The sequence below is a fragment of the Delphinapterus leucas genome, chromosome 5 (genome assembly GCF_059928025.1).
Source record: "Delphinapterus leucas isolate spDelLeu-1000000601 "Yukka" chromosome 5, BTC_Dleu_Yukka2, whole genome shotgun sequence".
In the NCBI taxonomy this organism is placed as follows: domain Eukaryota; kingdom Metazoa; phylum Chordata; class Mammalia; order Artiodactyla; family Monodontidae; genus Delphinapterus; species Delphinapterus leucas.
The window spans coordinates 66071850-66098679 of NC_143133.1; the positions used below are offsets into that span (position 1 = coordinate 66071850).

Consider the following 26830-nt stretch of genomic DNA (forward strand, 5'->3'; position numbering starts at 1 on the left):
CATGTAGCTACCTTCTCCTTGAACTACCTCAGAACCTAGGGCCAGAATTAGATTTTCCAGGAACCCTTCCCAGACTCCTCTGATTCGGGCCTCCTGTGATTAACTCGGCCTCTCTGCATAGGACACAAGCAGTGTGCCGTGATTTCATCTTGCCTATCTCTCCCGCAGTCTGTGTCACAACCATCTTTTTATCCTCCTTGCCAAGTATGGAGCCTGTCACACAGCAGGCCTCAGGAAGTGCTTGCTGAAAGAACTAATGTTAGAAGTAGCACCACAGGGCCTTGCAAGCCCCTGGAACAAAACAGCAAAGACATTTCTGAGGCTTCTATATCAGGGAGTAGAGAGCCTTCGTGGTTTGCCATGGGCAGGGAGGACCATCTTTGAGCTGTAACGATGAGACAAAAGCTGCTTGGCCAGCCCCGCTTCTTAGCTTACAGAGCAACTGGCGTACGCGACACGGGAAGCCGAAGCCAGAAAAACGACACTTCCCGTCATGCCTCAGGGCACCGCTGCGGGTTTCCCCTCTGCGTCACCGCCTCTTCCCCACGGAAGTGAAAGGAGCACTTCCGGGTTCGGCAATAACCTGGAGCCGGCGGCCTTACCTCGGCCCTGTAGGGCCTTGTTCCGAAGCTCCGCCTTCTCTCCGCTCTTTCTAGAAACCCAGCTTTGCTCTTGGCGGTGCCGGACAGGTATTTCCTGGCCGCTGCGAGTACCCGTGGGACAGACCGCTGCACTGAAGCGGCGAGTCCTTTGCTCTGAGGAGGCTCGGAAGCTCACGCCGGGAGCAGGAAAGCCAGTTCCCGGAGTCGCGGACCCGGCGCTGACCTTTCTTCGCTCTTTTCCCTTTCCGATTGCAGCGTCCCAGACGCGTGTGTGAGACCCCCATGGCGGATACGGCCCCGAACGGCCCCCGAGGGGCGGGCGCAGTGGTAAGTGACCGGGCAGGGCCGTGTGGCTTGATTTGCAAGTTAGGAAGGAGCAGGAAGTGTTGGAAGTCGGGTCCGAGGCGTTGCAGAGGCTCCTTGCTTTCAGGACTGGGATTACTGGTGCGGGTGGGGGTGGGGAGAGGGCCGATCGTGAGCGAAGACGTTAGAGGGAGCTACAGGTTTATGTTTCTGAAGCGACACCAGGCCTGCCTGGAGCAGGTGGCGCTCACCTGCATGCCCACCTGTATGCCGCGGAGATTGGGCCTTCTTGCTTCTTCCCACCCTTCGGTCCCTGTCCTGTGTCCTAAGGTTGAAGATGCCACCTGAGGTCGAGGCGTGACACACGCCTTGTTCCGCACACGCGTGTTGGCCCAGAACCGTTGTGCCCGTTTTTAAGCAGAAAGAGGGGAGCGGTCGTTCTCTTTTCCTTTCGTCGTTTTACGAAGAGAAATGTTACTATGCTTTTGTAACTTTTTTATTTTTAAGATGCAGGTCTGCTGTTTGTACCAGAAGCATAATTGTCCTCTAATTTTAAACACTAAGTATGTGAACTGAGCCGAGTGACTTTTTTCTTTTCAGACATTTGCAACGTCTCTTTATATGCACACTTTTTCTTTTTTTCTTCCCTTAATTTTGCTGAACCATTTGAGAGTTGCTTACATCATGATCATTAACCCATAAGTACTTCAGTATTCTTCTACGTGACCACAGTGCAGTTATCACAGCAATTTTTGCAGTTAAATTTGGGAAATTTAACGTCGATACGTGTTATCAACCTAATACACAATTTATATTCAGATTTCCTCAGTTGTCCTTTAAAGCTTCTTCCTCCTTATCCAGACTCAATCAGGAAGTGTGCATTGCGTTTCCTGGCCTTTGGTCCCTTTTAGTCTGGAACAGTTTCCTTGTCCTCCTCTCATTTTTGTCTTTCGAGAGTTGAGACCTGTTGTTTTGCAAAACGCTTCTCAAATTGGAGTTGTCTGATTCCCACCCCCCCTCCCCCTACAGATGACTAGATTCAGGTTAAACATTTTGGTAGGAATATTAAATAAGTGATATTCCGTTCTTCTCAGGGCATTATATATATCAGGAAACACTTTATGTTGATTTATCTCATCATTGGAGATAAGTTTGATCGTTTGGTTAAGGTGATGTCCACCAGAGTTTCTGTTGTAAAGATAACTTGTTTCCCTTTATAAATAAAAAGTGTTCTATGTCATGATACTTTAAGATTGTGTGAATAATTTTTCACCTCAATAGTTTTTTCACCCAAAGATGCATTATATTTTTTGCCTGAATTATTTGTAACATGGTCAGTCAGTTCACTCTTAAAATGTAAACCAATACGCTTTTTTAAACCTTTTTTAAATTGTGTAGTAAAATGCACATGCATAAAAGTGTACAAGATGAAATGCACAGTTTAGCGATTTATCACCAAATGAACACCGTAAACAAATAGGTTTTAAAGAAAATGTTCTAAAATTAAATTTCAAACTATCATGTAGAATCTGAATATTTGTAGAGAAACTGAGTACTGTAAGCTGGATTCATCCTTCCACTTGACTACTGGTGATCATTTAAATTTAGAAGAGTAACAGTAGTAGGATTGGGTAGAATAAAGTGGAGGCATATATCTGAAATTACCTGCATACTGTTAGAAAGCGTGCAATAAAATTAAATAAAAAGCATCCTTGAATTTTAAAAGATACTAGCATTTTTCCCCAAAACTTTTTTTATATCTTCTTTCAAATGATAAATAAGTTAGATTGCTTTGAGCAGTGTTTAAGACTCCAGGTTAAGACCAATTAGTGAGATTTGAAATCCTTTTCATGGAAACACTGTTTATAAAACATTAAATAGAATACAAAATACCAAAATTTATCACACATAGTAAATATAAATATTGTTTTTGTGAGATTTTTGTTTATATACTAACATATGTCTGTACTGGGTCTTGATGTAAAAATTGTGTAGGTTCTATCAAAAAATGTAAAAGCCACTTTAGAATTTGAATACACAATACAGTTTGAATGAGAAAACTGATTTTAAGTTATTGCATTCGTGATGATGGACACATCTGTTGGCAAAATGAAGCAAAAGAAAAGATAGAATGAGGAAAAAATGGGGAAGAAAGTTATATATGGAAGTTTAATCCAGGGCCGCAGAAACCAGGCTAAGACTTGTCAGGGAGCTTCAAGAGGATGAAGAAAGTCATAAAATCGGAGGTGAGAATAATGGCACAATGTCACGTGCCATTAACACCTGACAGCCATATTTTGAGCCCCTACAGTATGCCAGGCTTTTGTGTGTACGTTGGCAAATCATCCAGAGGCTAAGTGACTATTACCGTGGTTTTACATTTCTCCTTTGTAAGGTTGATATTGTCCAAATTGGCTTTGTGTGATGCCTTTTTACTCAGACCTGAGACTTGCCTGTTTGAATTTGAGATTTTTTTCTAAGAATAGGCATTATGGTTCTCTTGAGAGCAATTAATTCTTATTTAATGTTCTTTTAAAGTAGGTGAAGCCAGTATTACAAGTGTTGAAGGAATACAGACAATTGTAGTTAAATTTTTCTTGCCTAATTAGTCTTTTTTTTTTTTTAATGTCAACTGGTATTTTTCTATTTAAGTACTTCCTATGCTTTCCATATCAAAACTATAAGGAGGGGACTTCCCTGGTGGCACAGTGGTTCAGAATCTGCCTGCCAGCGCAGGGGACACAGGTTCGAGCTCTGGCGCTGGAAGATCCCACATGCCGCGGAGCAACTAAGCCTGTGCACCACAACTACTGAGCCTGTGCTCTAGAGCCCACGAGCCACAACTACTGAGCCCACGTGCCACAACTACTGAAGCCTGTACACCTAGAGCCCATGCTTCACAGCAACGAAGCCACCACAAACAAACAAACTTATTAAAAAAAAAAAAAAACTATAGGGAGTTTGGCTTTGTTACTGAGCATATACATGAAACAGTTGCCCTAAGAGTTCACACTTAATGATCTTAAAAATGATCTTAAAAAAACAATTGCTACATTGAGACATTTTGAATAGGAATAAAACTACATAATATTCATCCTTAAAAACATAATTTGCAAGCTTAATTTACTACAGTATTTTTCTTTTTACATTCAGCAATTCTTGATGGCCAATAAACTGGACACAGCAATGTGGCTTTCTCGCTTGTTCACAGTTTACTGCTCTGCTTTGTTTGTTCTGCCTCTTCTTGGGTATGTATTATACATGTTTCTGCATATTTTATATCATGTGCTTTGTGAAAAGTAACATCACATTGAAAATTGAGAGAAAATGGATGTGGGGATGAGATAAGTTTATGGTTTTTTTGCATTTTTGATTGTTAAAAGGAAGAATGACTGCTTTATAAAATTCAGTTGGGTATTGTACATCAACTATGCTTCAATAGAAATAAATAAAAATTCAGTTGGGTATATATATAAAGTGATGCTTCTAAAAAGGTATAGTAGGGTCAAGCAATTTTTTTTTCTATTGACAAGTAATAGATTTAGGTATTGTGCAATTATGATGCAATTCACAAAGGAGGAAGAGACACAGTAGTTGTTTACATCTCATGATAACCTCTCCCCTGGTAATTTGCAGGTTGCATGAAGCAGCAAGCTTTTACCAACGTGCTTTGCTGGCAAATGCTCTGACTAGTGCTCTGAGGCTGCACCAAAGATTACCACACTTCCAGTTAAGCAGAGCATTCCTGGCCCAGGCTTTGTTAGAGGACAGCTGCCACTACCTGTTGTATTCACTCATCTTTGTCAATTCCTACCCTGTTACAAGTATCCTTTTGTACCTTTTTGACAGTGAAATTGCCTACTGAGTGTATAGGAGATCTCTTATTATTTTTTGCTACAGGAAGGATTCAGCAATGAGGGTGTTCCATGAAGCCTGGGTTGGTTGGTTTGTTGGCGCTTCATTTGAATGAAGATACATTAAGTGTAAGAATTTCTGACTCTGAAATGTGAAGTCCAAATTTTGAAGAGCTGATTGGGAATTTTAAACTTTGTATCTTTGATCTTGCCTCTTGTAAGCTTCTTTATTAGCAATGGGTATTTTAAAATTCAGATTCAAAGCACAAACCTATGGAGGACTTATTTTAATATATGTTTCTTTAATTTAATTCACACATTCTTTGGGAAAATGCCCAGATGCCTTGCCTTAAGAAAAGAGAAGTCATCAGCTCTTTCTTTCAACTCCCAGTGAGCTAGAAACAAATGGAAATTAATCAAGAAATAACTTACTTAAGCTGAGAATGGGATAATTAATAAAATAAATAGAAATTAGTATTTGCTATGGATAGAGTAGAATATAAGGACACATGGATACCCTGTGGAGCCAATGAGAATTAAATAACTCATTTGGAATTTGTATGTTTATACATTTCAAAAATATGTTGTGGGATAAAAGTAGGTATTCTTAAAAAGGAGGGGAAGGGATTCTGCAGTTTGGTATGTTTGGGAAGCAATAGGTTAAACATTGTTAAATAGATTTCTTTACTGTAGGACCTTTGATATGGTAGTGTGCATTGTGAGACCTAAGAGTTTTCAGTGTTCCCTAAACTTAATCATTTTAATAGGTTGTCTCCCCCCCACCCCTGCCCCCCTATGAATCATCCCTCAGGGGAGTATTCTGTACTTTCAAAAGTACTGTTCTTAAGTGTTCTTGAATAATTATGATACAACTGTACATAATGGAAAGCACAATAAAATATATCTCTAACACTAAATACTGCCTATTTAGATAATATTTTCTATGTTCATGAAGTATCAAATTTTAAATAGATTGTTTATAAGTTTTAAGGAAAAGAGAATAGGAGGAAAATGACATTTTTTTGAGCACCTATTTTGCCAGTATATACAGACTTGACATACTTAATCCTTGCAACACTCTGAAAAAAATTATGGTGAGCATTATATTATTGATAAGGCTACTGAGGCTCAAAGAGTTTAAAGTAACTTGCCTGGCATCACATTGGCAAGTGAGTAGTAATGTAGGTAAAACTCACTAGGTAATTGTTGTACTACAACTGTAAATGATAAGCACATTTGTTTGGCATATCATCGGGTTGACCTGCTTTTGTCAGCCACATTCATTGAGGTCCTTTATAATCACCAATATTAAAATTCTTGCTTTTCTTAGATATAATGGGAAGTTATATAGAGGTTCATATTTCTGCCCTTACTAGCTTAAAATTTCTTTGTAAAGAAAAACAAATGATAGAAGCTGTGTTTTCTAGATAATTAATGTAGAGCAAATTGAATACATCAATACTGACCTCTGGGACAGTTTTATTGAGTGAATCCTGAGACGGTGCCAAATGACTCATGACAGTGAAGACAACCTCTCTGCCTTTTCTATCCAATTAGTTATTTGCTAGGCCATCTCTAGGGAATGTTGGAGATTAAGGATTTAATGTTCTTTAAATTCTTACAGGGAGGGGAGCGGGGAGTATGCAGTGGGAATAACATAAACTATTAATTGGCAAGAAATACTAATCTGATTGCTAAAGTAGTTGGGTATTATGTTAATAAAGGTGATCCCAAAGTCATGTTCTGATCTTTGCTCTTAGAAAGGTGTTGTATTGTCCTTTTTCTATTGTACACTCTTCACCCCTTGTGTTTTCTAAATAGTTTAAATGTAACAATGAATGCTAAGGTTATGAATCTCTTATCAAGCATTTGTGAACTATAGAATGTTAGAGATGTAAGACTCATTAGAAATCCCTAGGTTTGATCGCTGCAAATTCATATGACAGAAGATGGAACTTGGCCTAGGGAAATGAAGTTAGTGTCAGAGCCAAGAGTGAACCCCAGATATCTTGACTCTGAATTAAGGATTCTGTTAAAAAGTGTAAAACTCTGTGTGTGTGTGTGTGTGTGTGTGTGTGTGTGTGTGTATGATCTCTACTCAGGAGATTGGCATTTTACTTAAATTTTATGAATGGCACAGAAGAATTAGTGAGGATATTAATCGGAGAACATTTATATTAGAGAGTTAGGATTCTTATAATACTTGGCTATAGGTCATTGTTTACTAGCCACCTGGAACTTAGGAACCTTTGGGCCTTCAATGATGAGTTATGGTTAGAATGAATTTGATACTCAGATTATGCTGTAGTGGTCATTTCCCTCACACCAAGCTTTCAGTTGGTGTAGAAAAATATAATGGTTTATTTCTTAGAAATTGCTACTATTTTTAGGACAAGTATTTTTGCCCTTCATAATTACCTGTCTATATCATTTCATGGAAATAACTTGGACAAGTGGGGTTTTTTTGTTATCAACCTAGCAGAAATTGGTGTAAAGTCTTTTGAGCAATTTCCATTTTTCAGAAAGCTGAATGAAAATTGTATATTTTATCTATGACATAAAGCCAAACAGTGAAACTCAAATATAAGGATTCTTTGCTCACATCTGTAATTAAACTGATGAGACTCTCAATTGACTATATACAAAACCAAATGTACACTGTCTTTTTTATTTGTACAAATTGAGAACACATTAACTGTAAAAGCTTGATTGGAACAGTATCTCAAAATAATGGGGTCCTTGTAGGAGAGAAAGAATTAAACATCTTTAGTTGAGGAAAATTTGAGAACTACTCTTTAAACCACTACTCTATACTCTTTCCTAAGCAACTGAGTTGATGAAAGCAGTACAAAAGACTATTTTGGTATTTGAAGGCTAAGTTTTTCTGTCCAGGATGACCATTGTAGGGTTAAAAGCTGTACTACTTAACGCTTTGAGATGGCCTAGATTTCAACTTAATTTAGCCAATGTTCGCAATATTTTATCCAATAGGAATAGGTGAAAAAGCTTTTTTCACTATTTTCTTCATAAAAAGAACTATGAGGTTTAAAAAATGCAAGTTGACTTTCTTCTTTACAGATTAAAAAAACCTTCATTTTATAAAGTGTATCAGTAGACCAAAAGCCATCACTGAACTCATTTTAGCAGATGCCATTTTAGATCTGTATATTTGAACATAATACATAGCCTGTTTTGCAAAGTGCTTGATGAATTTTTAATGTTTTCCTTAATTATTTTCTTCAGTGAGTATTTTCCCAGTCTTGCTATTTTCTTTACTTCATGCTGCCACATACACGAAAAAGGTCCTTGATGTAAGTAAAATTGTGCTGGCTTTGTTTTTTGTTTTTGACTCCTGGATTTACAGATAGTTAACACAAATTTGAGTTTTAAGACATTTGGGCATTTGTCACAAAAAGGTCCTGTATTCCGTACAAACTTGCTCTAAATTCGTGATTTGAAAGTTTTGGTATTTTTTACTGTTTAAGTTTCGATACAATAGTACATTTTGTAGATAAGGGGTTGTATTCAAGTTTACCCCCCAGTTCCTGGAGTAATTTCTGAAGTTTGAAATAGATCTTTTTATTTTAAAAAAAATCATATATTTTTGATTTGGTAAGTTGTCAGAGATCTCTTGTTCTGTCAGTAATTTTAACATACCGTGTGTGTAGAGTGTACCAAATTTCTTTTACACTGATGTTCAGAACTGCTACTTTCCTAAAATTTTTTCTTCTTACTGGGTTGGATCATTAAGCCTAATAACTGCAGTGTGCTAGGCAGATTGACTGCATGTGCACTGGAATTTGAATTAAAATATCCAGAATTGTGCCTTGTGTTGGCCGCCTTATTTATCCCTATAGTTCTTGGATCACAGCAGTAATTGGACTCTGTAATTTCTACCTTTAATCAACTAAGGAGTCACAGATACTTTAACTGTATTTCTGGGTGGCCAGGTTTTGTTATGGTTGGAGAGAAATAACCACCACTTTTCTTGAAATAAGGAAGATAAAGTGCCTATGAATGAAAAGGACTTTTATTGAAGTTGTTTCTCTATTTAACTCTACAAATATAGAAAATACAATAAAGCAGGAAAATATGTTAACTGTTGTCCCTAAATAATTTGTACATTTTTATATCATCATTTTCAAATAATTGTCTTTTGGTTGTATTGTGTATTGGATATGCAATTTATCTAAAGAAAGAAAATAATTGAGTGATCAAAAATGCTTTTGTTATTTCTAATGTTTGTTTTCTTATGTTTTAGGCAAAGGGTTCAAATAGTTTACCTCTGCTGAGATCTCTCTTGGATAAATTAAGCACTAATCAACAGAATATTCTGAAATTCATTGCTTGTAATGAAATATTCTTGATGCCTGCTACAGTTTTTATGCTTTTTAGGTAAGAATAAAAATATATTTATTTTAGGAGGCTGGTGTCTAAGTGAACATAATAAATGTATCAACTCAAATTTTATCCTGCTTACATCTGTTGAAGTACATACTGAGATTCAGAGCTTAGATGGATCATAGCAATAATCTTTTCACATGATAGTAGAGAACCTGAGAGTATAGTGAACTCCTGTAGTTTACTATGATAAACCTAGGCATTTGTCTTCTTTATTATTCCTTGTGATTTATCATTTAACATTCTGAAAATTAATTTCAGAATAACTACTTTTGAAAGAATCTTAGGAAGGCTAGTTTAGTCCATTCTAACATTATTGAGATGATTTTTCCCATACTAGAGAAAAATCTGAAAAATTAAGGTCTGGTATTATTAGTTGCTTACTGCCACCTCCATATTTTGTTTGTATGTTAATTATAGAAGGAATGCATGAATAAAGAAAGCCTTCCTTTTTTTTTTTTTTTTTTTTTTCCGCGGTACGCGGGCCTCTAACTGTTGTGGCCTCTCCGGTTGCGGAGCACAGACTCTGGACGAGCAGGCTCAGGGGCCACGGCTCATGGGCCCAGCCGCTCCGCAGCATGTGGGATCTTCCCGGACCGGGGCACAAACCTGTGTCCCCTGCATCAGCAGGCGGACTCTCAACCACTGCGCCACCAGGGAAGCCCAAGAAAACCTTCCTTTTAAAAATAGAACATTAGGATAGTATTGACCTCTCTATCTATATTCTTGCATTTAAGTTTTAAAACCACATTTCTGCCCAGATTATTGCTTTTTCAGTGTCTCAAATAATAGGACATTACAAATAAAAGCTAAAATACCATTTGACTGTGAATCCTAGTTGGATTCTGTCCTCTCCTTCCCAGAGCTAAGGAGTTTGATATGGGTACATGTATGTAGTTCTTTTAAAGTACTTACACAGATGGATAGAAAATATATATTATTATTTTATGGGTGCGGGGCTTTGTTTAGTTTTTTGGGTTTTTTTAAATAAATTTATTTTATTTTTGGCTGCATTGGGTCTTCGTTGCTGCGCGCAGGCTTCCTCTAGTTGAGGCAAGCAGGGGCTACTCTTTGTTGCGGTGTGCTGGCTTCTCATTGCAGTGGCTTCTTTTGTTGCGGAGCACGGGCTCTAGGTGTGCAGGCTTCAGTAGTTGCAGCACGTGGGCTCAGTAGTTGTGGCACACAGGCTCTAGAGCTCATGCTCAGTAGTTGTGGTACACGGGCTTAGTTGCTCTGCGGCATGTGGGATCTTCCCAGACCAGGGCTCAAACCCATGTCCCCTGCATTGGCAGGTGGATTCTTAAGCACTGTGCCACCTGGGAAATCCCTTTGTTTAGTTTTTATTTTACATCAAAGGCATCAGTTGTCTGCATCTTGCTTTTTTCGTTCATACAGTATGTTTTCATAACCTATTTATATGACATTCGTATTTCTGGTTTGTTTCACTTAATGGCTGTATAGTGTTCCATCATATTATTATGCTATATTTTATTACCCATTCCCCTGTTGATGGCCATTTGTTTCCAGATTTTTACTTTTCCAAATTTTTTTTTTTTTTTTACTTTTCCAAATGTTGATGCAGTAAACATTTTTTTTACCTGTCTGCTTATACTTTTGTGAGAGTCTGTACTTTTGCTGAGTCTAAGCTAGGTGCATTTTATATTTAATAGACCATACCAAATTGTCCTCTAATAGATCTGTATTATCTGTTTTCCATAATCTCATTAATTTGTAACAAACTTGTTTTTGTCTATGAAATATTTCATTTTAATGTTCATTGCCTTGGTTAACTAGTAAGGTTTTTACATACCTGACAGTTACTCCTTTCTTTAGCAGTCTTTCTTTAAGCTGGTGATAGAGTTTTCTAGATTTCCTCATAAATGCATCTGTACCATTCTTATAAATAATATCTTCCTCTGAAAACTCCAGGATCACCATATGTTGCTTAAGTTGTGGGGTTCAAAACTAGATAATATAATCTAAATAGGGTCCTGGAATGATACAATGGGAAGACTTCTTATTGGGTGTTTCGGAGCTGGATTCTGGTTGATTTGACCACTAACTAGCCTTCTGGGCCTTGATTTTCTACACTTAAAAAATTAGTAGTAGTTAAATAAGTAATTGCCAAAACTCCTTCTAGTTGTAACGTACCATGAATGTTGGGTATAGAATTTGATGCAACTGTATTTGTCGATTATTCCACTCTGAAATTTTCACCCTAGAAGTTAGTTCATCTCTTTTTTGTGATCCTGATCATACACTTAAACATTTTAATTGGTAAAAGGAACCTTTTGCCCTCTTACTTTCTTGCTCATTTTTCTTTTTCTTGGGTCATCTGGTCTTGAGTCACATGAGGTTCTGTGATTTGTTTCATGTACCTGGGTGAAAGTTAAAATGTAGCTACCAAAACTAACTCTTTATGTGGAGGTAATTGGTGACTATATCTGAAACCTCCACATTCTGGTTAATAAACAAAATAATTTGTTCTCCTTTTAGGTAAGCTTAAGAGAATTATAATGAAATGCTGAGATGCCAGGCACACTTGAACAAAAACCTCATTTTTGGGACTTCCCTGGTGGTGCAGTGGTTAAGACTGCCTGCCAATGCAGGGGACACAGGTTCGATCCCTGGTGTGGGAAGATCCCACGGGCCGCGGAGCAGCTAAGCCCGTGCGCCACAGCTACTGAGCCTGCACTCTAGAGCCCGTGAGCCACAACTTAAAAGCCCACGCACCACAACGAAGAGTAGCCCCGCTCGCCGCAACTAGAGAAAGCCCGTGCGCAGCAGTGAAGACCCAACACAGCCCCCCCCCCCCAAAAAAAGCCTCAGTTTTGGAACTGTAGTGAATTTTTTGTTGGAGCACCAAGTTTTGACTATACTGGTATATTAAGTCAATTGTGCTACTTAATCTTTTATTTAAACACTTACGTACAAGTTGATTTTAATTTTTAAGATTGTAAAGGAAATGAGAATTTACCAAAAATATTTAAATAGGGGAATCACTTTGTTATTCTAAAAATTTAAAATTAAGTAATAAAGTTTTATTCAATCCCTAATAAGAAAAGCTATTCATGTTTCAAGTGTGTCACTTGACCACAACGCAAACTGTAAAATTAAAAACAATTTTAAGTCATTGTTCCTTAAATGCTACCTTTCATGGTAGAAACACAGTCTGATATTAGAAGGCTTTATTAAGTTAAACTTGTAGCAGTAATGCATAAAGCTCTGTATTTAAAAGTGAACATTCTATGAGTTTTCTTACACATGTAGTGTATGAGTTTATCTTACATATACACGCACACATGTGCAAAGACAAGTAAAAGGATGATCGTTGTAGTTTTATTCATTAGTAGAGAGCTCGTTACATAACAGTACATGCATAAGATGGAACATTTGAAGCTGTGAAAAGAATGAGGTAATTTATGTGTTGTGATAGGGGATGATCTCCAAGATATAATAAGTTTAAAAGTGGTTGAGAACTGTGTAGGGTATTCCCCGTTTATATTTTGGAGTGTGTGTGTTTAAAGACATGTATATTTCTTTCTGCCTCAGTTTCTTCATCTTTAAAATCAGAATGATAATACCACTTCCCTCCTAGAGTTAAATGGATTCAGTGCATTACAAAATGAGCACTGTGTGTTAGTCATTATATACACTTGTTTATGTAAATTTCTGGAGATGTATTAGAGACTGCTATGACTTTGAGGAACGAACTAACTTGGCTGATGGAAAATTTGTTTTTCATTGAATATTCTTTTCTACTTATGTTTTCTGTAATATGTGAGTTTCTCAATTTAAAGAGTTAAAGTTTTATATGATTTATTGGGGAAGGTGGATATTACATTTAGTTATAAGTTTGTAATCATGTAAATTTTTATTATGACAGTAATATCACACAGTTTAGGGGAAAAAAGGCTAAAAAAGGGAATTCCCTGGCGGTCCAGTGGTTGGGACTCCACGCTTCCACTGCAGGGGCCCAGGTTTGATCCCTGGTTGGGGAACTAAGATCCCGCAAGCCTCATGGTGCGGCCAAAAATAAAAAGGGGTGGGGGGTGAGGGGTGGGACTAAAAAAAATTAACCTAACAAACAAACCGTATTTAGCATCTTAATGCATTTATTCCCCAAAAAAGTTTTAAAATATAGTTGTAGTAATAGGTATAGCTTTATATTCAGCTTTCTTCAGAGTTACTGTGTAGTTTTCATAGTCAAGATTTTAAGTAGTTGCATACCAAGTCCATCAAACATAAGATTTACTTAGCCCTGCTACCTAACTATCCATGTTAGTTTGTTGCTGCATTTTATCTGCAGTTATTTTAGTGAATATCTTAAGATAGTTTTTCCTAGGAAAGTATTCCAGACTTAGAATTTCATAAACGTATATATGACTGTTGAGGTATTGTCATTGTTTTTTAAACGAAGAAAAATAATGTAGGCTATGTAAATTTACTAGTGACCCTGTGTGGTTTTATTAGTTTTCTTATTTGCTTATATAAAATAAATTACTTTTTATTTTAAATATCTTATAAAGTTTTAAAACTTTATTATCAGTTATTAGTGGTAATTGTTGAAGCATTTATTTAATATTTGCTGGTTTATTTAAAAGCTTTTAAAAATTTAGAAAATAATACCTACATAAATACATGAATAACTTGGATTTAGATATGATAGATAATACTGTGACCATTTGATGAATGAAGACACACACATTCTCCAATTAAATTGCCTTTAAATTTTGAGAGTATACATATGAATTGATGTGTATTTATTGCCCTTGTATTTGTTTATTTCAGTGGTCAAGGAAGTTTGCTCCAGCCTTTTATATACTATAGATTCCTTACTCTTCGATACTCCTCTCGAAGAAATCCATATTGTCGGTAAGCTGGTGACTAGTTTAAACCTGTTTTATTTATTAAGAGTATTGTGAAATACAGTATTTGTAAATTTTAAGAGTTGTTTTTTTGTGTTAGAATTTAGGAGCAAGCAATGTTTTTGTGAATTTAAGTTTTGGCCTTAGAACTACCTAGGATTGATGAGGAGGTGGTTGTACTTCTTTTCAGACACTAAGACTAGACTTTTATTGACCACTTCTAAAACAGTGCTAAAGCTTAAGGAGTTTTTAAATGTGTAGGACATAAGTCCCACTCTCAAGGCACTTTCCTAGTTGAAGAAACAAAAAACACATGTCAAATAATAAGAAAGGAAGCAGTAGTTTAGGATATGGTATTCACGTGTCAATCTGTGATGAATTGTCATGTTTATTCTACTACATCAGTACTATAATCCACAACAGGGGAGAGATCATTGAGCCAGAAGAGAGAAGAGCCCAGGAAAGTTTCACAAAATAGAGATTTTAATTTGTTCTAGAAGGATTAAAGCCTTTGAATAGACAGAATAAGGAAAAGCATTTTAGGTAGGAAAACAGAACAAGTTCAGAGGCAAGAAGATAAAAGCAGAGTTTAAGGGGCATTGAGTAGACCTATTTGACTATAAGGGAAATTCTGAATGGTGAGTGCTTGGAGCAAAGATTTACAAGGTATATTGGAGCCATATCATAAAACTTCCTGAGTTTCAGGGTAAGAAGTTTGGAACTTACTTTTTGGATGTATAGGAATGATGGTTTTGACATGATCATAATAGTTTTCTGATAGCCTGTGCAGAATTGTTTGGAGTGGTAAAATGAAGCAGAGAAATATTTTAGTAAATTATCATAATATTGAGGAACGGAGGCTTAAATTAATGTACAATAAATTATGCCTTCTGATCTCAAAAATTAGAAGAAAACAAAAATGAATAGCTGTTCTTTTTTCTTTTTTTAAAAATGTATTTATTTATTTTGGCGGGCTTTTCATCATGGTGGCTTCTCCTGCGGAGCACAGGCTCTAGGCGCGCGGGCTCAATAGTTGTGGCTCGCAGGCTCTAGAGCTCACGCTCAGTAGTTGTGGTACACGGGCTTGGTTGCTCTGCGGCGTGTGGGATCTTCCCGGACCAGGGCTCAAATCCATGTCCCCTGCATTGGCAGGCGGATTTTTAAACCACTGTGCCACCAGGGAAGTCCCTGAATAGCTGTTTTTAATAGCTTCTTAAATATGTTACTCAGATATTAATGTTAACATAGTTTTTGTTTTCACGTTTAGAATAAATTCATCATGTAGTAGAATTCAGCCAGAAATCCAGTGAGTGTGTTAGCATGATCTCTATTATATTTTCACAAGCAAAGTAAAAACTGAATTTGAATGCTGGTCCATCATTTGCCAGGTCCATCATTATGACTTCAGGCGAGTTACTTAAATTTTAATTTCTTCACTGACAGAAAAACCTCCTTCTGGAGGTGAAATGAAGTAGTGTTTTTAAAAGCGCTTAGATTCTGTTAGGTTCTTAATAGTTTATTTTCCTTTTTTTATGCTTCTGATTCTCCTTTGAAGGGGTTTTTATGCTTTCACAGACAATGTCTTTTTCACAGTACTTCCTAAAATAGAGCTTATTTTCTTTAGACATAGGTTCTTAATGAGTTCCTAGTCAAAAATAAACCTTTAATTTTACTTGATTCCATGAGTTTTTCCCTTTTTCTTTCTGGTTCTTGTATTCATTTTAGACATCATATTCTGGCATCCAGTTTTCACCAGTAGATTTGTTTTTCTCTGCTTCTTTATATCCTCTTCTTCTCTACTCCTGTTTTCTCCACATATCCTTAAATCATATCATTACCTATAAAAATGTAGAAGTATTCAGTGGAATAGAAAAGAAAGGATAGCAGTGCTGTAAGATAACACAAATATGTGCTAATAAACATCTCGCATTAGTACACATTTTAATCAAAACAGTGGAAAGGTAATGAAAAATATTTGGGCTTATAAATATTGATAAGCAGGCTATAAAACTACATTTTCTACACTATACTTTTTTTTTCTTAAGGGTTATGAGACAGTCTATATAGCCAGTTTGTACCATGTTCACTTATCACGATATTTATTCTCAAGTTAGTCGTATGAGTCCTTTGTTCATGTCTAGTGTAGATTGTGCAGAGCTGTGCTAATAGAGCAGCCACTAGCCACATTTGACCATTTAAATTTAAATTAATTAAAATTCATAAAATTTAAAACTCAGTTCCTGAGTCAACACTAACCATATTGTTCAGTGCTCAGAAGCCATGCATGGCTGATGGCCGCTGCATTGGACAAACAGACATTTTCATCACCACTGAAAGTGCTGTTGTTTATGCCAGGGATAGAACCATGAATACGAGAACAAGGCATGCCTTATCGGTAACCTGAAGGGGTTTAACTAGAGTGTTTTCAGGATGCCCTCTAACTTGATTCATTAGCCTCATTTATTCTGAAGACAGTGATTGTGTGTTGATGATAACAAGTTTAATGTGGGATTGAAATACCTGCTTTCTAGGGACTTAGAGCTGAGTGAATTAGATAGCTACTTGAGTCAGTATGATGATGAAGGTGCTGTGAAGGCACACAGTGCAGAGGGAGACAGATGAGAATTCACGGAGGACGTGGTAATAGAAGGCCAAGCCTTTTGAAGTCTGAGTTCTGGCATGTGGGTGCCTGAATGCGCTTGGCATGCCAGTAGTTGTCACTGGAGTTGAGGAGGTATATAGGGAAGTAGTGAAGATCTGTGCCCAGAAAGAGAGACAGGAACTAGATCATGTGGAAGGGTTTGGACTTTATTCTAAGGTAGGAAGAGCATTTGAAGTTTGTAATGTGGAGGGGTTGAGAACACGATAAGGTCTGATTTAGAAATACTATTCCAGAAGATGGATTTCAGGCTCACCAAAAGGATAAAAAGACCAATTTGGAAACTGTTAGAGAAATCTAGAGCCTGAACTAATTCAGCGGTAAAAAAGGGATAAATTTGAAAGCTATTTAGGAGGGTTGGAACTTGGGGCTTAGGGAAGAAGAATAATATAAAGAAGACCTCCAGGTTTCTGGCCTGGGAACCTTGGAGAGTCATGAGTAATGTGGCTGTCACAAAGGTAGGAGATACAAGAAGGTCAGGTTTTTAGGTAAATGTGCATCTTTCCAAGTTTCCTTCCTGTTTTTGTGTGAGAGTGTATTACATCCTTTTAAAAAACAGATTATTGCCTTCTCCTAACCATAAAAATAACACAGAGCATACAAAAACGTAGAAGTTGTGTCTTTATGTAGGATGAGTCAGCACATAAAAATATGAACAGCCAAAATTATCCTTGATGATTCTTTAAAGCACTTATAAATTACAGTACAGTATACATGATTTTGTGTCTACTAACCTGTACAATATGTGTGATGTGTGTGTGATTACAGTATGTAATAAAGAGTACTTCGTAGGCAAGTGGCACAGTTAAGGCAAAGTCGTGATCCACAGCCAGCCTAGGCTCAAAACAGGCAGCGTAACATGGGCATCATGGCAGAGAGTGGTAGGAGATGAAGCAGGAAAATTCAACTGAGACAAGATTGCAGAAGGCACGGGATGTTGAGGAGGTGGGATTTAGTCTGAAGGCAAACAAGAGCTTATTTGATCAATGGAATGATCCATTTGGGAGGTAACATTTATTGAGCGTCTTCCGTGTTGTCTCATTTAAACTTCACTGTGACTCCAATAAGTACATAGCCCCATTTTTCAGATGAGGAAAGCTCTAAGAGGCAGTATGTTCTTTTAAGGAAATAGTAGGTGGGATTGCTCATATTATATAATTTTCACTTTCTTGGTCTCTTTTTTAGAACTAGTTGAATTTGCCTAAGTCAAATATGAAAATTATGTGACTCAACTGTAAAGAAGATACAGATCATCCCTAATCTCAGCCCTCAGAGAGAGCCATTTATTAAATGCTTTTGTTAAATGATTTTTTTCCCCAAAAAAGGAAACAGGTGTTGATTTGGGGGATTTTATTTTGTATGTTCCCTACAGTGCATCCTGGTTACTTTTACTTCAAATTCTTTAATGGCTGTGGGAAAGTCCTTCATTAGCATTTGCTCTTGCATTACGTTGCTTTTTCATTGGGTTCCTGAAAGAAAACTGTTTTATGTTGCAGGACCTTGTTTAATGAACTGAGGATTGTTGTTGAACATCTAATAATGAAACCTGCTTGCCCACTGTTTGTGAGAAGACTTTGTCTCCAGAGCATTGCCTTTATAAGCAGACTGGCACCAACAGTTGCATAGTTTAACATCCAGCTAAGTTATATATAATATAAATAAGCATTGTTAGCTGCTGGTACTTCTGCTATGGATGGTTAATTCCAGGTGTAAAACTGACCTCAATGCAATTTACATAATTTACATAAATGCATCTCGAAAGAAAAATGATCATTTTCCTGGCATGTTAAATCAAGCCTTTTAAACACTTTCTGAGAAACTTTATTGTAATGTATTGTTAATAGTTAGGGAAGTTTGAATCTTGTGATAAATGTATCAAAAATTCTTTAGATGCTGCTGTGCCTTTATCATGAAGTACATTTATTTCTCTGGTAAAAATAGCTCTAAAATTTGTTTTCATCTAATTGGTAACCTGAATTTATATCTGGCATGAGTTCATTATAGTAACATTAACATGTAAATTCAGTATATTTTGAGACAGTATTCTTTTGCCATTCAGTAATTTTAGTTGATGATTTTAACAAAAACACTTCCCACTGTATTTAATTTCAAATTGCTTTTAAATTGATTTTGTGCTGCTTTGTTAGGACAGATTTATTTTAGATGTACCATTATAATAGGAATTCTATATGTATCTTATACTATGACCTTCCAAAATTTTATTTTCATAATTACTTCTGTGGCTTTGAATTTTTTTTTTAAAAAAGGCCCAACTGAAAGCTTGTTAACCAATTGGGTAAATATTTGTGGTCACCTAAGTGTTTGACATCAGAGAGCAATACAGTAGTCGGACAGTTTTCCTTTCACAGACCCATTGAGTAACATTTCTCAAATAGGAAATCCTTCTTTTAGAAATGTGGATACATAGGTTTTAGTATTACTGTAGTTTATACAGTTACTTAGATCAGATTCTTGACTGCGAGTTTTCTCGGTTTCTTAGGCTTGATTTTCATAGACAGTTGCAGCAATTCATATGCCTTTTGAAAGGAATGTAACTGAAGATTAGCGCATGACTAAACTTTGTATCTGTTCTGAAATAATAACGAAGATTATACATACTTACCCATCAAGTCTGACTTGAAAGGTTTATAGGAAAGGTTATTGCCTGGGAATGGAGCCAGGGGAGGAGCTGTGGGGGAAATAGTACACGTTTCGGTGGTGTAACGCACAGCTGTATTTGGGGGGTTGGATGTATTATGCAACTGTGATTTGAGTTGTATAATATGTTAAATGTGTTCGTTGAGCTTCCATTAACTCCTTTTTAAAATTCATTCTGATCTTTATTGTTGCATGATTGGAAATGTTTAAAACCTTGCAAAATGTAAATACAGAGTAATGTAACGGTTTTTTGTGACCAGTTTTCTTCTATGTGCATGTAACTTGGATTTCTCCAGTATACTCAGTGACTTATCAGTAACATCAGTTTTCTTTTTCAACTTTTTGATCTGTAGAAATGTGATACCTACTCGATAGCTCAACTGTCACCAGCTATTTTTGTAATTTTGTAATATTTATCTACTAAGTTAGAGAAGCCTCGTAATATACAGTTGATTGTAGGGGTGGGGCAGTCTCACTATCACTATATCACTGTCTGATGGTTTTAAAAACTAAACTTTCTAGAGCAATAAAGTAATTATAAGGTTAAGTAAACAATATATTATTGATTTCTAGTGACGTTTTTAAAAATTTGAATTGTATCAAGAAATTTTGGCAGCTGAAGGCATACTTTTAAGTTACTAGGTGTTTTTGTTTGCTTTTACAATTTTTTTTAATCTTGAGATAATTTTAGATTTGTAGAAGAGTTGTAAAAAATAGTAAAGAGAGTTCCTATATACCCTTTACTCAGCTTCTCCTTGTGTTAACAGCTTCCATAACTATACAACATTTATTAAAACTAAGAAATTAACCCTGGAGCAATGCTATTAACTATTAAGGTACAGAACTTATTCACATTTCACCAGTTTTTCCATTTATTAATTTTCTTTTTGTGTGCTCTGTTTCTACCATGATGTTTCTTTGAATGATCTATAAGTATGCCTCTGTTTTTAGTTTTTCCTCTTTATGTTGAAAATTACTATTGGTCAAAAGGATTTTCCTAAAGGAAATAATTCATGTTTAACAAAAAGAATATAACATTAATACTATTACAATTTAAAACCCTCTGTGCTTCAAAAGTCAATGCTTTTATCACATAATGGAGTTATATTTCGGATATGCTCATGTTCTTTAAAGGAAGGCTTGATTTATAAACAAAATACTCCTAAACTCATGAAAAAATAAATCTTACAATTTGAGCATTACTAGATGTTTAGTTAGCATGTACATGTAGTTAGGAATTTTGCAGTATGAATACATACAACTAGCTAATTTGACATCTGAAATTATAGGGTAACTTGCATATCTATCAAATTAAAATTAAGGAAATAGAGTATATAGAATGAATGTACTAGGAGAAGTTATAGCTGCATAGCTGAATTTATTTTTACTTACAGGTTTAAAAAAAAGTTGATTTAACATCCAGAATATCTAATTCTTTAGGAAGTGGTATAATGCTGCTCTTCTTCTAATACTTTTAGATATTAAACCTTCTTGGACAGGTGGAACAAAATCTACTTTATTTCTAACAAAGATTCTATATTCCATTTGTATACTTGATTCCTCATGAATTTTAACTATTTAACATCAGTCTAAAGAGAAATTTCATAAATAACAATTAGTATTTAAATTATCTTGGCGTAAAATTCACGAAGGTAGATGCTCCTAGAAGAAGTAAGCAAGAAAAAAAGCTAACCTTTTTTTTTTCCCCGGTACGCCAGCCCCTCACTGCTGCGGCCTCTCCCGTTGCGGAGCACAGGCTCTGGACGCGCAGGCCCAGCGGCCACGGCTCACTGGGCCCAGCCGCTCTGCGGCACGTGGGATCTTCCCGGACCGGGGCACGAACCCACATCCCCTGCATCGGCAGGCGGCCTCTCAACCACTGCGTCACCAGGGAAGCCCAAAAGCTAACCTTTTTTTTAAAAAAAAAAAAGAATTTAGTTATTTAGGAACCTCCCTTACGGGGAAAATCAAGGCATGCTTAACATTAAACCAGAAGTTGTGAAGGATTTATGGTCTGTTGTATAACTAAGAATTGTAAAGCTATCAGAATACTTCTTTTCCTCCTAAAAATCAGGATCAAAAATCAGTTTAGGTTTGTGAGTTTAGGACATGAATATTATTCATCTGAAAAAGGAAAATAAGTGTGTATATAATGCTGCGAGCAGAACTGAGAGTTTTTGTTCTTTTTAAGTTTGAGATAAGAATAAAATTAATTTTGAGGGATTGTGGTAAAGATCCTTATCTAATGCTAAGGAATCTGTTTTAATTAATATAGTTCTGAAGCTCCCATCCACCCATCTACCCAAATCCCCTTTTGATCTGCTACCCTCAATGCTGTTACCCATATTGAGACTGATTTTTATTCTGTAATGAAAACCTCAAGGGAGAAAGTAACCACAGTTATGTTTATGAGCAGTAGGTGGCACTCTTTCCTCAAGTAGTCCTCAGCTGTTTTACGGGCCATGTTGGAAGGTTAAATGCCACTAAATCCTGAGTCAGCATAAAACTAAGGACCTGAATTCCAGGTCCATAATTTAATATGTAATTATTCAATATTCAGTAAATATTTAGTAAGCATTTACTATGAGTACATTTTAAAAATATTGAAATGTTCAAAAGCTGGAAGAAGTACCCTGTTAATATCTGCTTCCTAGGTAAATAGTAGAATAGGCCACAATTATTGGTGTTATTCAGATCATGGTCTCTCTGCGTTTTTGTTTTTGTTTTCATAAGTGCCTGAATTACCTAAACACATCAATTATAAAATTGCTCTTTCTCCTTCATTTCAGGTATGTAGAAAAATGGTACTTAAAATTTGTTCATGGTCATTTTGTAGGTGTACAAGGTGTAACTAGTTCCATCTCTTAAAATTTAGACTTTTCACAATAATACAAAAGCATATTGAAATTTTTGGATATCAGGAATGGTACCTAGATTTGTAAATTCAGTTTGAGTTGCAGAGACAACTATTAATAGTTTCACTTATCATCTCGTTGGAATTTCTCTAGAGTTAAGAGAATTCTACATAGGTTATATGATAGTGTAGCTCAACAGATAATATACCAAAGGCATATACGTTTTATAAATCCAGGAGTTATTTCCAGAGATTGTTGTAATGAGCAGGCCTGTTATAATATTCTGGGTGGAAAGTTGTGACTGGATCTGATACTAAGGATAAGTAAGGAGCTGCTAAAAGTTTGGGAGGTTTCCTGGTAGTAATTACTCTATGACATGTTTATCTTCAGAGGTGGTATTTGGGAGGGTTCTTAGAAAGGAACATATCCCTGTGTGAGGGATTAACTATAGAGTAGTCTCTCTCCTGTTGTGCAGCGCAAATAGGAAAACTGACCTGCACTGAATTTGAGTTGATGTGACAAGAGATAAAGTACAGTATTTTTTTAGTCTAAAACAGATTCTTTTTCTTAGAAAATGATAGAGAAAAGTTATTATTGGGTATCTTTGCTGGAATCTAAAAATTAGCTCACATTCCAGAGGAAGGAAAGGCCCAAGAATCATTTCATTTTTTCCATCATAGTTTTCCCGAGCTACTTTTTTGATATGCTCAGTACTTTTAAACTAACCATTTTTTTTTTCTTGGTTCATGACAGTTTAGTTCCAACCTAGACTATTTTCTTTTGTAACTTTAAAATAAGACAAATGCTTTTGATATGAATTTTTGCTTGCGTATGTATCTGTAAGTTGAGACCAAATGGGCAAAGTCTTGGGCAGATAACATTTGTGATATGTATATATTGAAACAAATGTAAAAGGGTCACAAGGATTAGAAAGAGAGTCATAAAAAACTGCTTGATATATAAATGCATTACTTCTGGTGCTCTATATAATGGGATATATTGAACTAAAAAATCTGTATACACAGTATGTCAGCATTTCTTAGTAACTTCTTTTGAATCCATTTTTAATATCTAATATTATACAGGTTGGGGAGTTACATACTCTTCAGGCCAATACTATCCAGACTGTATAAATTTATAAAATAAATTGAAAAATTCATCATTCCCCTGTATTCAAGATCAAAGCACATAAATGCTAATGTAGGGCTCAGGGGACATAATATTGCTCCTGAATATTTGAGAAAATGTGAACTCCTTTCAAGAAAATCTAATAAACATAATAATCCTAGCCTGCTGACACTAAGGAAAAAGGACCTCATTCACTCTTTCTTTTATGCAGTGATTTACTGGTCCCTACTGATTCTCAAATTGAATCACCATACTAAATTATCTGTGCTGGTACCTGTGAAAGTAAGCCCTGGGATCCATATTTGTTTTGTGTTCTGCTTAAATCAGCAAGAATGATAAATTTGATGGTGTGAAATTGGAAGTGTCAAGGGCTTTCTTTGGTGATTGAGCAAAATAATGTCTCCACTTGTAATTTATTGTGACCCTTTTTCACTGTATTTGCTTTGTATATCTAATATTTATTTCAATACAAATTAAGTTGTTGTTCCCTCATCTGTATTGTTATATCTAAGATTTTATTGATGTAAAAATCAAATTGCATAATAAAAATAATTTTCTCTGGATTTAAGCTGATTTGAAAATGTTATGTTGCAAAAAAACATTTACAATTAGAATTTAGCTTTCCATTGCTCTTCCTTGCCTTATTGTTAGAATAAGGTGAATTTGAACTTCTTTTTTTGTCTTCAGCTCATCGCAAACAATAGAACTGGTGTAATTTTGTGATCTAGTATGAAACTGGAAAAAAAAATGTGGGCTAAGGTGAAACTGGAAAGAAAAGAAAAATTGTAGTGCATCTCTCAGCTGTTCACTTGCTTGCTCTCCTGTACTTCTTTGTCTAGTGAAATTTACAGCCTAGTGGATGAGTTATTTGTAACCCTAAAATGATTCACAATACACAGTATATTCAGAGGCATAAATCAACACAGGATAACATAGAGGAATATATTTCCCTTCCAGATGTTTAGAGTTGGCAGATATTTTGTGTGGCAATTTTAATAACTGGTACTAAGCAAAACACTGAAGAAGTGAGTTAAATCCTTGTCCACTTAGAGATTGTAGTCTAAGAGGCATTATGGAAATCAGTTGTGTAAAGGCAATTTTGAGAGGTGAATAAATATTGAATTCGTAAATGAGTTGTCTGTGTAAGGGGGAAAATGTTTGATAGCTCAATAAATTGAGTGTTAGGAGAATTGATTTCCTAAAGATTCAGCGGTATAGGCTCTTAGGAACATATATATTGTTAATTCATAATGCTCTTTCCCTGAGCATATGGGGATATTTGAAGCTGTTTAGGAAATAATTATGAGCTTTGGGGAGGGAAAGGTCATGTCATTCCCTAAGCCTGGTTGAATGGAGTGACTCCTCAAGGAAGTGGTCAGCCATTGCTTATCGGGGAAGGAGAGTTTCGAAAGCAGAAACAAAGGAGGAGCAGTCAAGAAACAATAGTGCAGCTGTGGGGCAGGGTCCTGGTTCCTCCTTAAGGAATATAACAATATCTTTGAGTTCTGTGGGAACTGTGGCCCCCACTTGGGTGGAGAATGGTAACTTAAGGCCGAGCACAAGATTCCTTGAACACAGCTCTGTTACCTCACCATAGACCAATCAGAAGAAAGTGCACACGGGAAGTCAGATCCCTCTTCCCCAAATGATTCTCCCTTTAAAAACTTTCATAGTCAAGCAGAATCTTCAAAGTTGATTTTTGGATACCAGTCCGTCTTCTCCCCAGATTGCTTCCTGAATAAAGCAACTTTTCCTTTCCAACCAACACTCTCATCTCTTGAGTATTGGCATTCCAGCGGCGAGCAGCAGAACCTGAGTTCGGTAACAACACCACCTTCCTCCTGGGAGAAGAAGCTGGAGATTGAGTTAATAATTGATCATGCCTATATAATGAAGCCTCCATGAAAATCCCTGAACTGTGGGCTTTGGAGAGCTGCCAGACTGGTGAACAGACTCATGTGCTGGGAGGGTGGTGCAATCCAAATCCATGGGGACAGAACCTCCTACACTTGGAACCCTTCTGCACTTTCATGATGGCTCTTCATCTAGCCGTTCATCCATATCCTTTATTATATGATAAACGTAAACACATTTCCCTGAGTGCTGTGAGCTGTTCTAGCAAAGTATCAAACCTGAGGTGGTGATTATAGGAATGCTGATTTACAGCCAGCCAGTCAGAAGAGTAGGTAGGTGACAACCTGGGACTTGCAATTGGCATCTGAAGTGGGGGCAGCACCATGAGCCTGAGCCCGTAACTTGTGGCATCAGATGGCTAGTGTCAGACTGAACTGAACTGTAGGACACCCAGTTGGTGTCTGCAGAATATCGCAGCATTGCTTGGTGTAGGAAAACCCACACATCTGGCATCTTAAGTATTATGAGTGTGAGTAAAGGAAGAAGTAGTGTTTGTTTTCCTTTCAGTGGACACAGTTAAGTAATGGTATAGGTAAATAACATATCCAGAGTACAATACGAAAGAATGAGGAGGCTCTGTGATGTACTGATGTGGAAAAATCTTTAAGAGAGAAGCAGATGTATAGTTGCATGTCTGTGTATAGATTTGTTGCCTACCCTGGGGACTAAGGTGAGGGTAATTTCATTACTATTTTATAAATCATGAATTTTCCATCATGCATTATACTACCGATGTATACATTATAGGCAAATAAAATTTAATAAAAATAATATAAACATTAAAAAAAAAAGTTGTCAGCCAAGATCCCCGAGAGTTATCAGTCTAAACAGGCGATTTGTCAACAAAGGTTTGGTTTTTTTTTAACTTCTTATGGTGAGTTTTGAACATACATAAAAATAGAATAGTATGATGAACCTCCATATTATTATCACCCAGCCCTCATTAAATCCTCCACCATGGCTACCCCAGTCTACTTTCACCTCTATTTACTTTTTCTTCTAGTTTAAATAATTCACATTATTCTATACCACTAAGTAAAAATTACATTGTGTTTCTAAAAGATAAGGATCCTGGGACTTCCCTCGTGGCACAGTGGTTGGGAATCCGCCTGCCAATGCAGGGGACACGGGTTCGAGCCCTGGTCCGGGAAAGATCTCACATGCCACGGAGCAACTGAGCCTGTGTGCCACAACTACTGAGCCTGTGCTCTGGAGCCCGTGAGCCACAACTCCTGAGCCCATGTACCACAACTACTGAAGCCCACGAGCCTAGAGCCTGTGCTCCGCAACAAGAGAAGCCACCACAATGAGAAGCCTGCGCACTGCAACGAAGAGTAGCCCCCGCTCGCTGCAACTAGAGAAAGCCTGTGCGCGGCAACGAAGACCCAACACAGCCAAAAATAAATAAAGTTATTTTAAAAAAATAAAAGATAAGGATCCTTTTGAAGATCAGTATTAAAAAATTAACAGTAACATAGGTCTTTTAGATTGGGTGTCTAGAAGTGATTGACTAACAGTAACGCTCTGACATGAAAAAGGCTTAACACAATTTTATAACAATAAGCATAGCATTAGGGAAAGGGAGAAT

The 26830-nt window shown here is 36.6% G+C and overlaps 1 protein-coding gene across 4 annotated transcripts; it reads left to right on the plus strand.

Moving 5' to 3' along the window:
- The first annotated feature begins 556 nt into the window (after positions 1-556).
- Positions 557-23891, plus strand: TMEM33 (transmembrane protein 33). 4 transcript variants are annotated; one of them, XR_016393267.1, is made up of 8 exons: positions 557-929; positions 4059-4153; positions 4542-4729; positions 8003-8070; positions 9021-9154; positions 13952-14035; positions 15296-15436; positions 18184-18263. XR_016393267.1 is itself a non-coding variant. In XM_089911841.1 (8 exons), exons 2-8 carry the CDS (start codon positions 885-887, stop codon positions 21251-21253), a joined length of 804 nt encoding a protein of 267 aa, XP_089767967.1. In that variant the 5' UTR covers positions 557-689; positions 858-884; the 3' UTR covers positions 21254-23891. The 4 variants fall into 4 exon arrangements, 3 of the variants coding, with proteins under 3 accessions (XP_089767967.1, XP_089767966.1, XP_022420978.1); XM_089911841.1 differs by lacking the exons at positions 15296-15436; positions 18184-18263 and adding an exon at positions 21064-23891 and having other exon boundaries at positions 557-689; positions 858-929; XM_089911840.1 differs by lacking the exons at positions 15296-15436; positions 18184-18263 and adding an exon at positions 21064-23891.
- The last annotated feature ends 2939 nt before the right edge of the window (positions 23892-26830 follow it).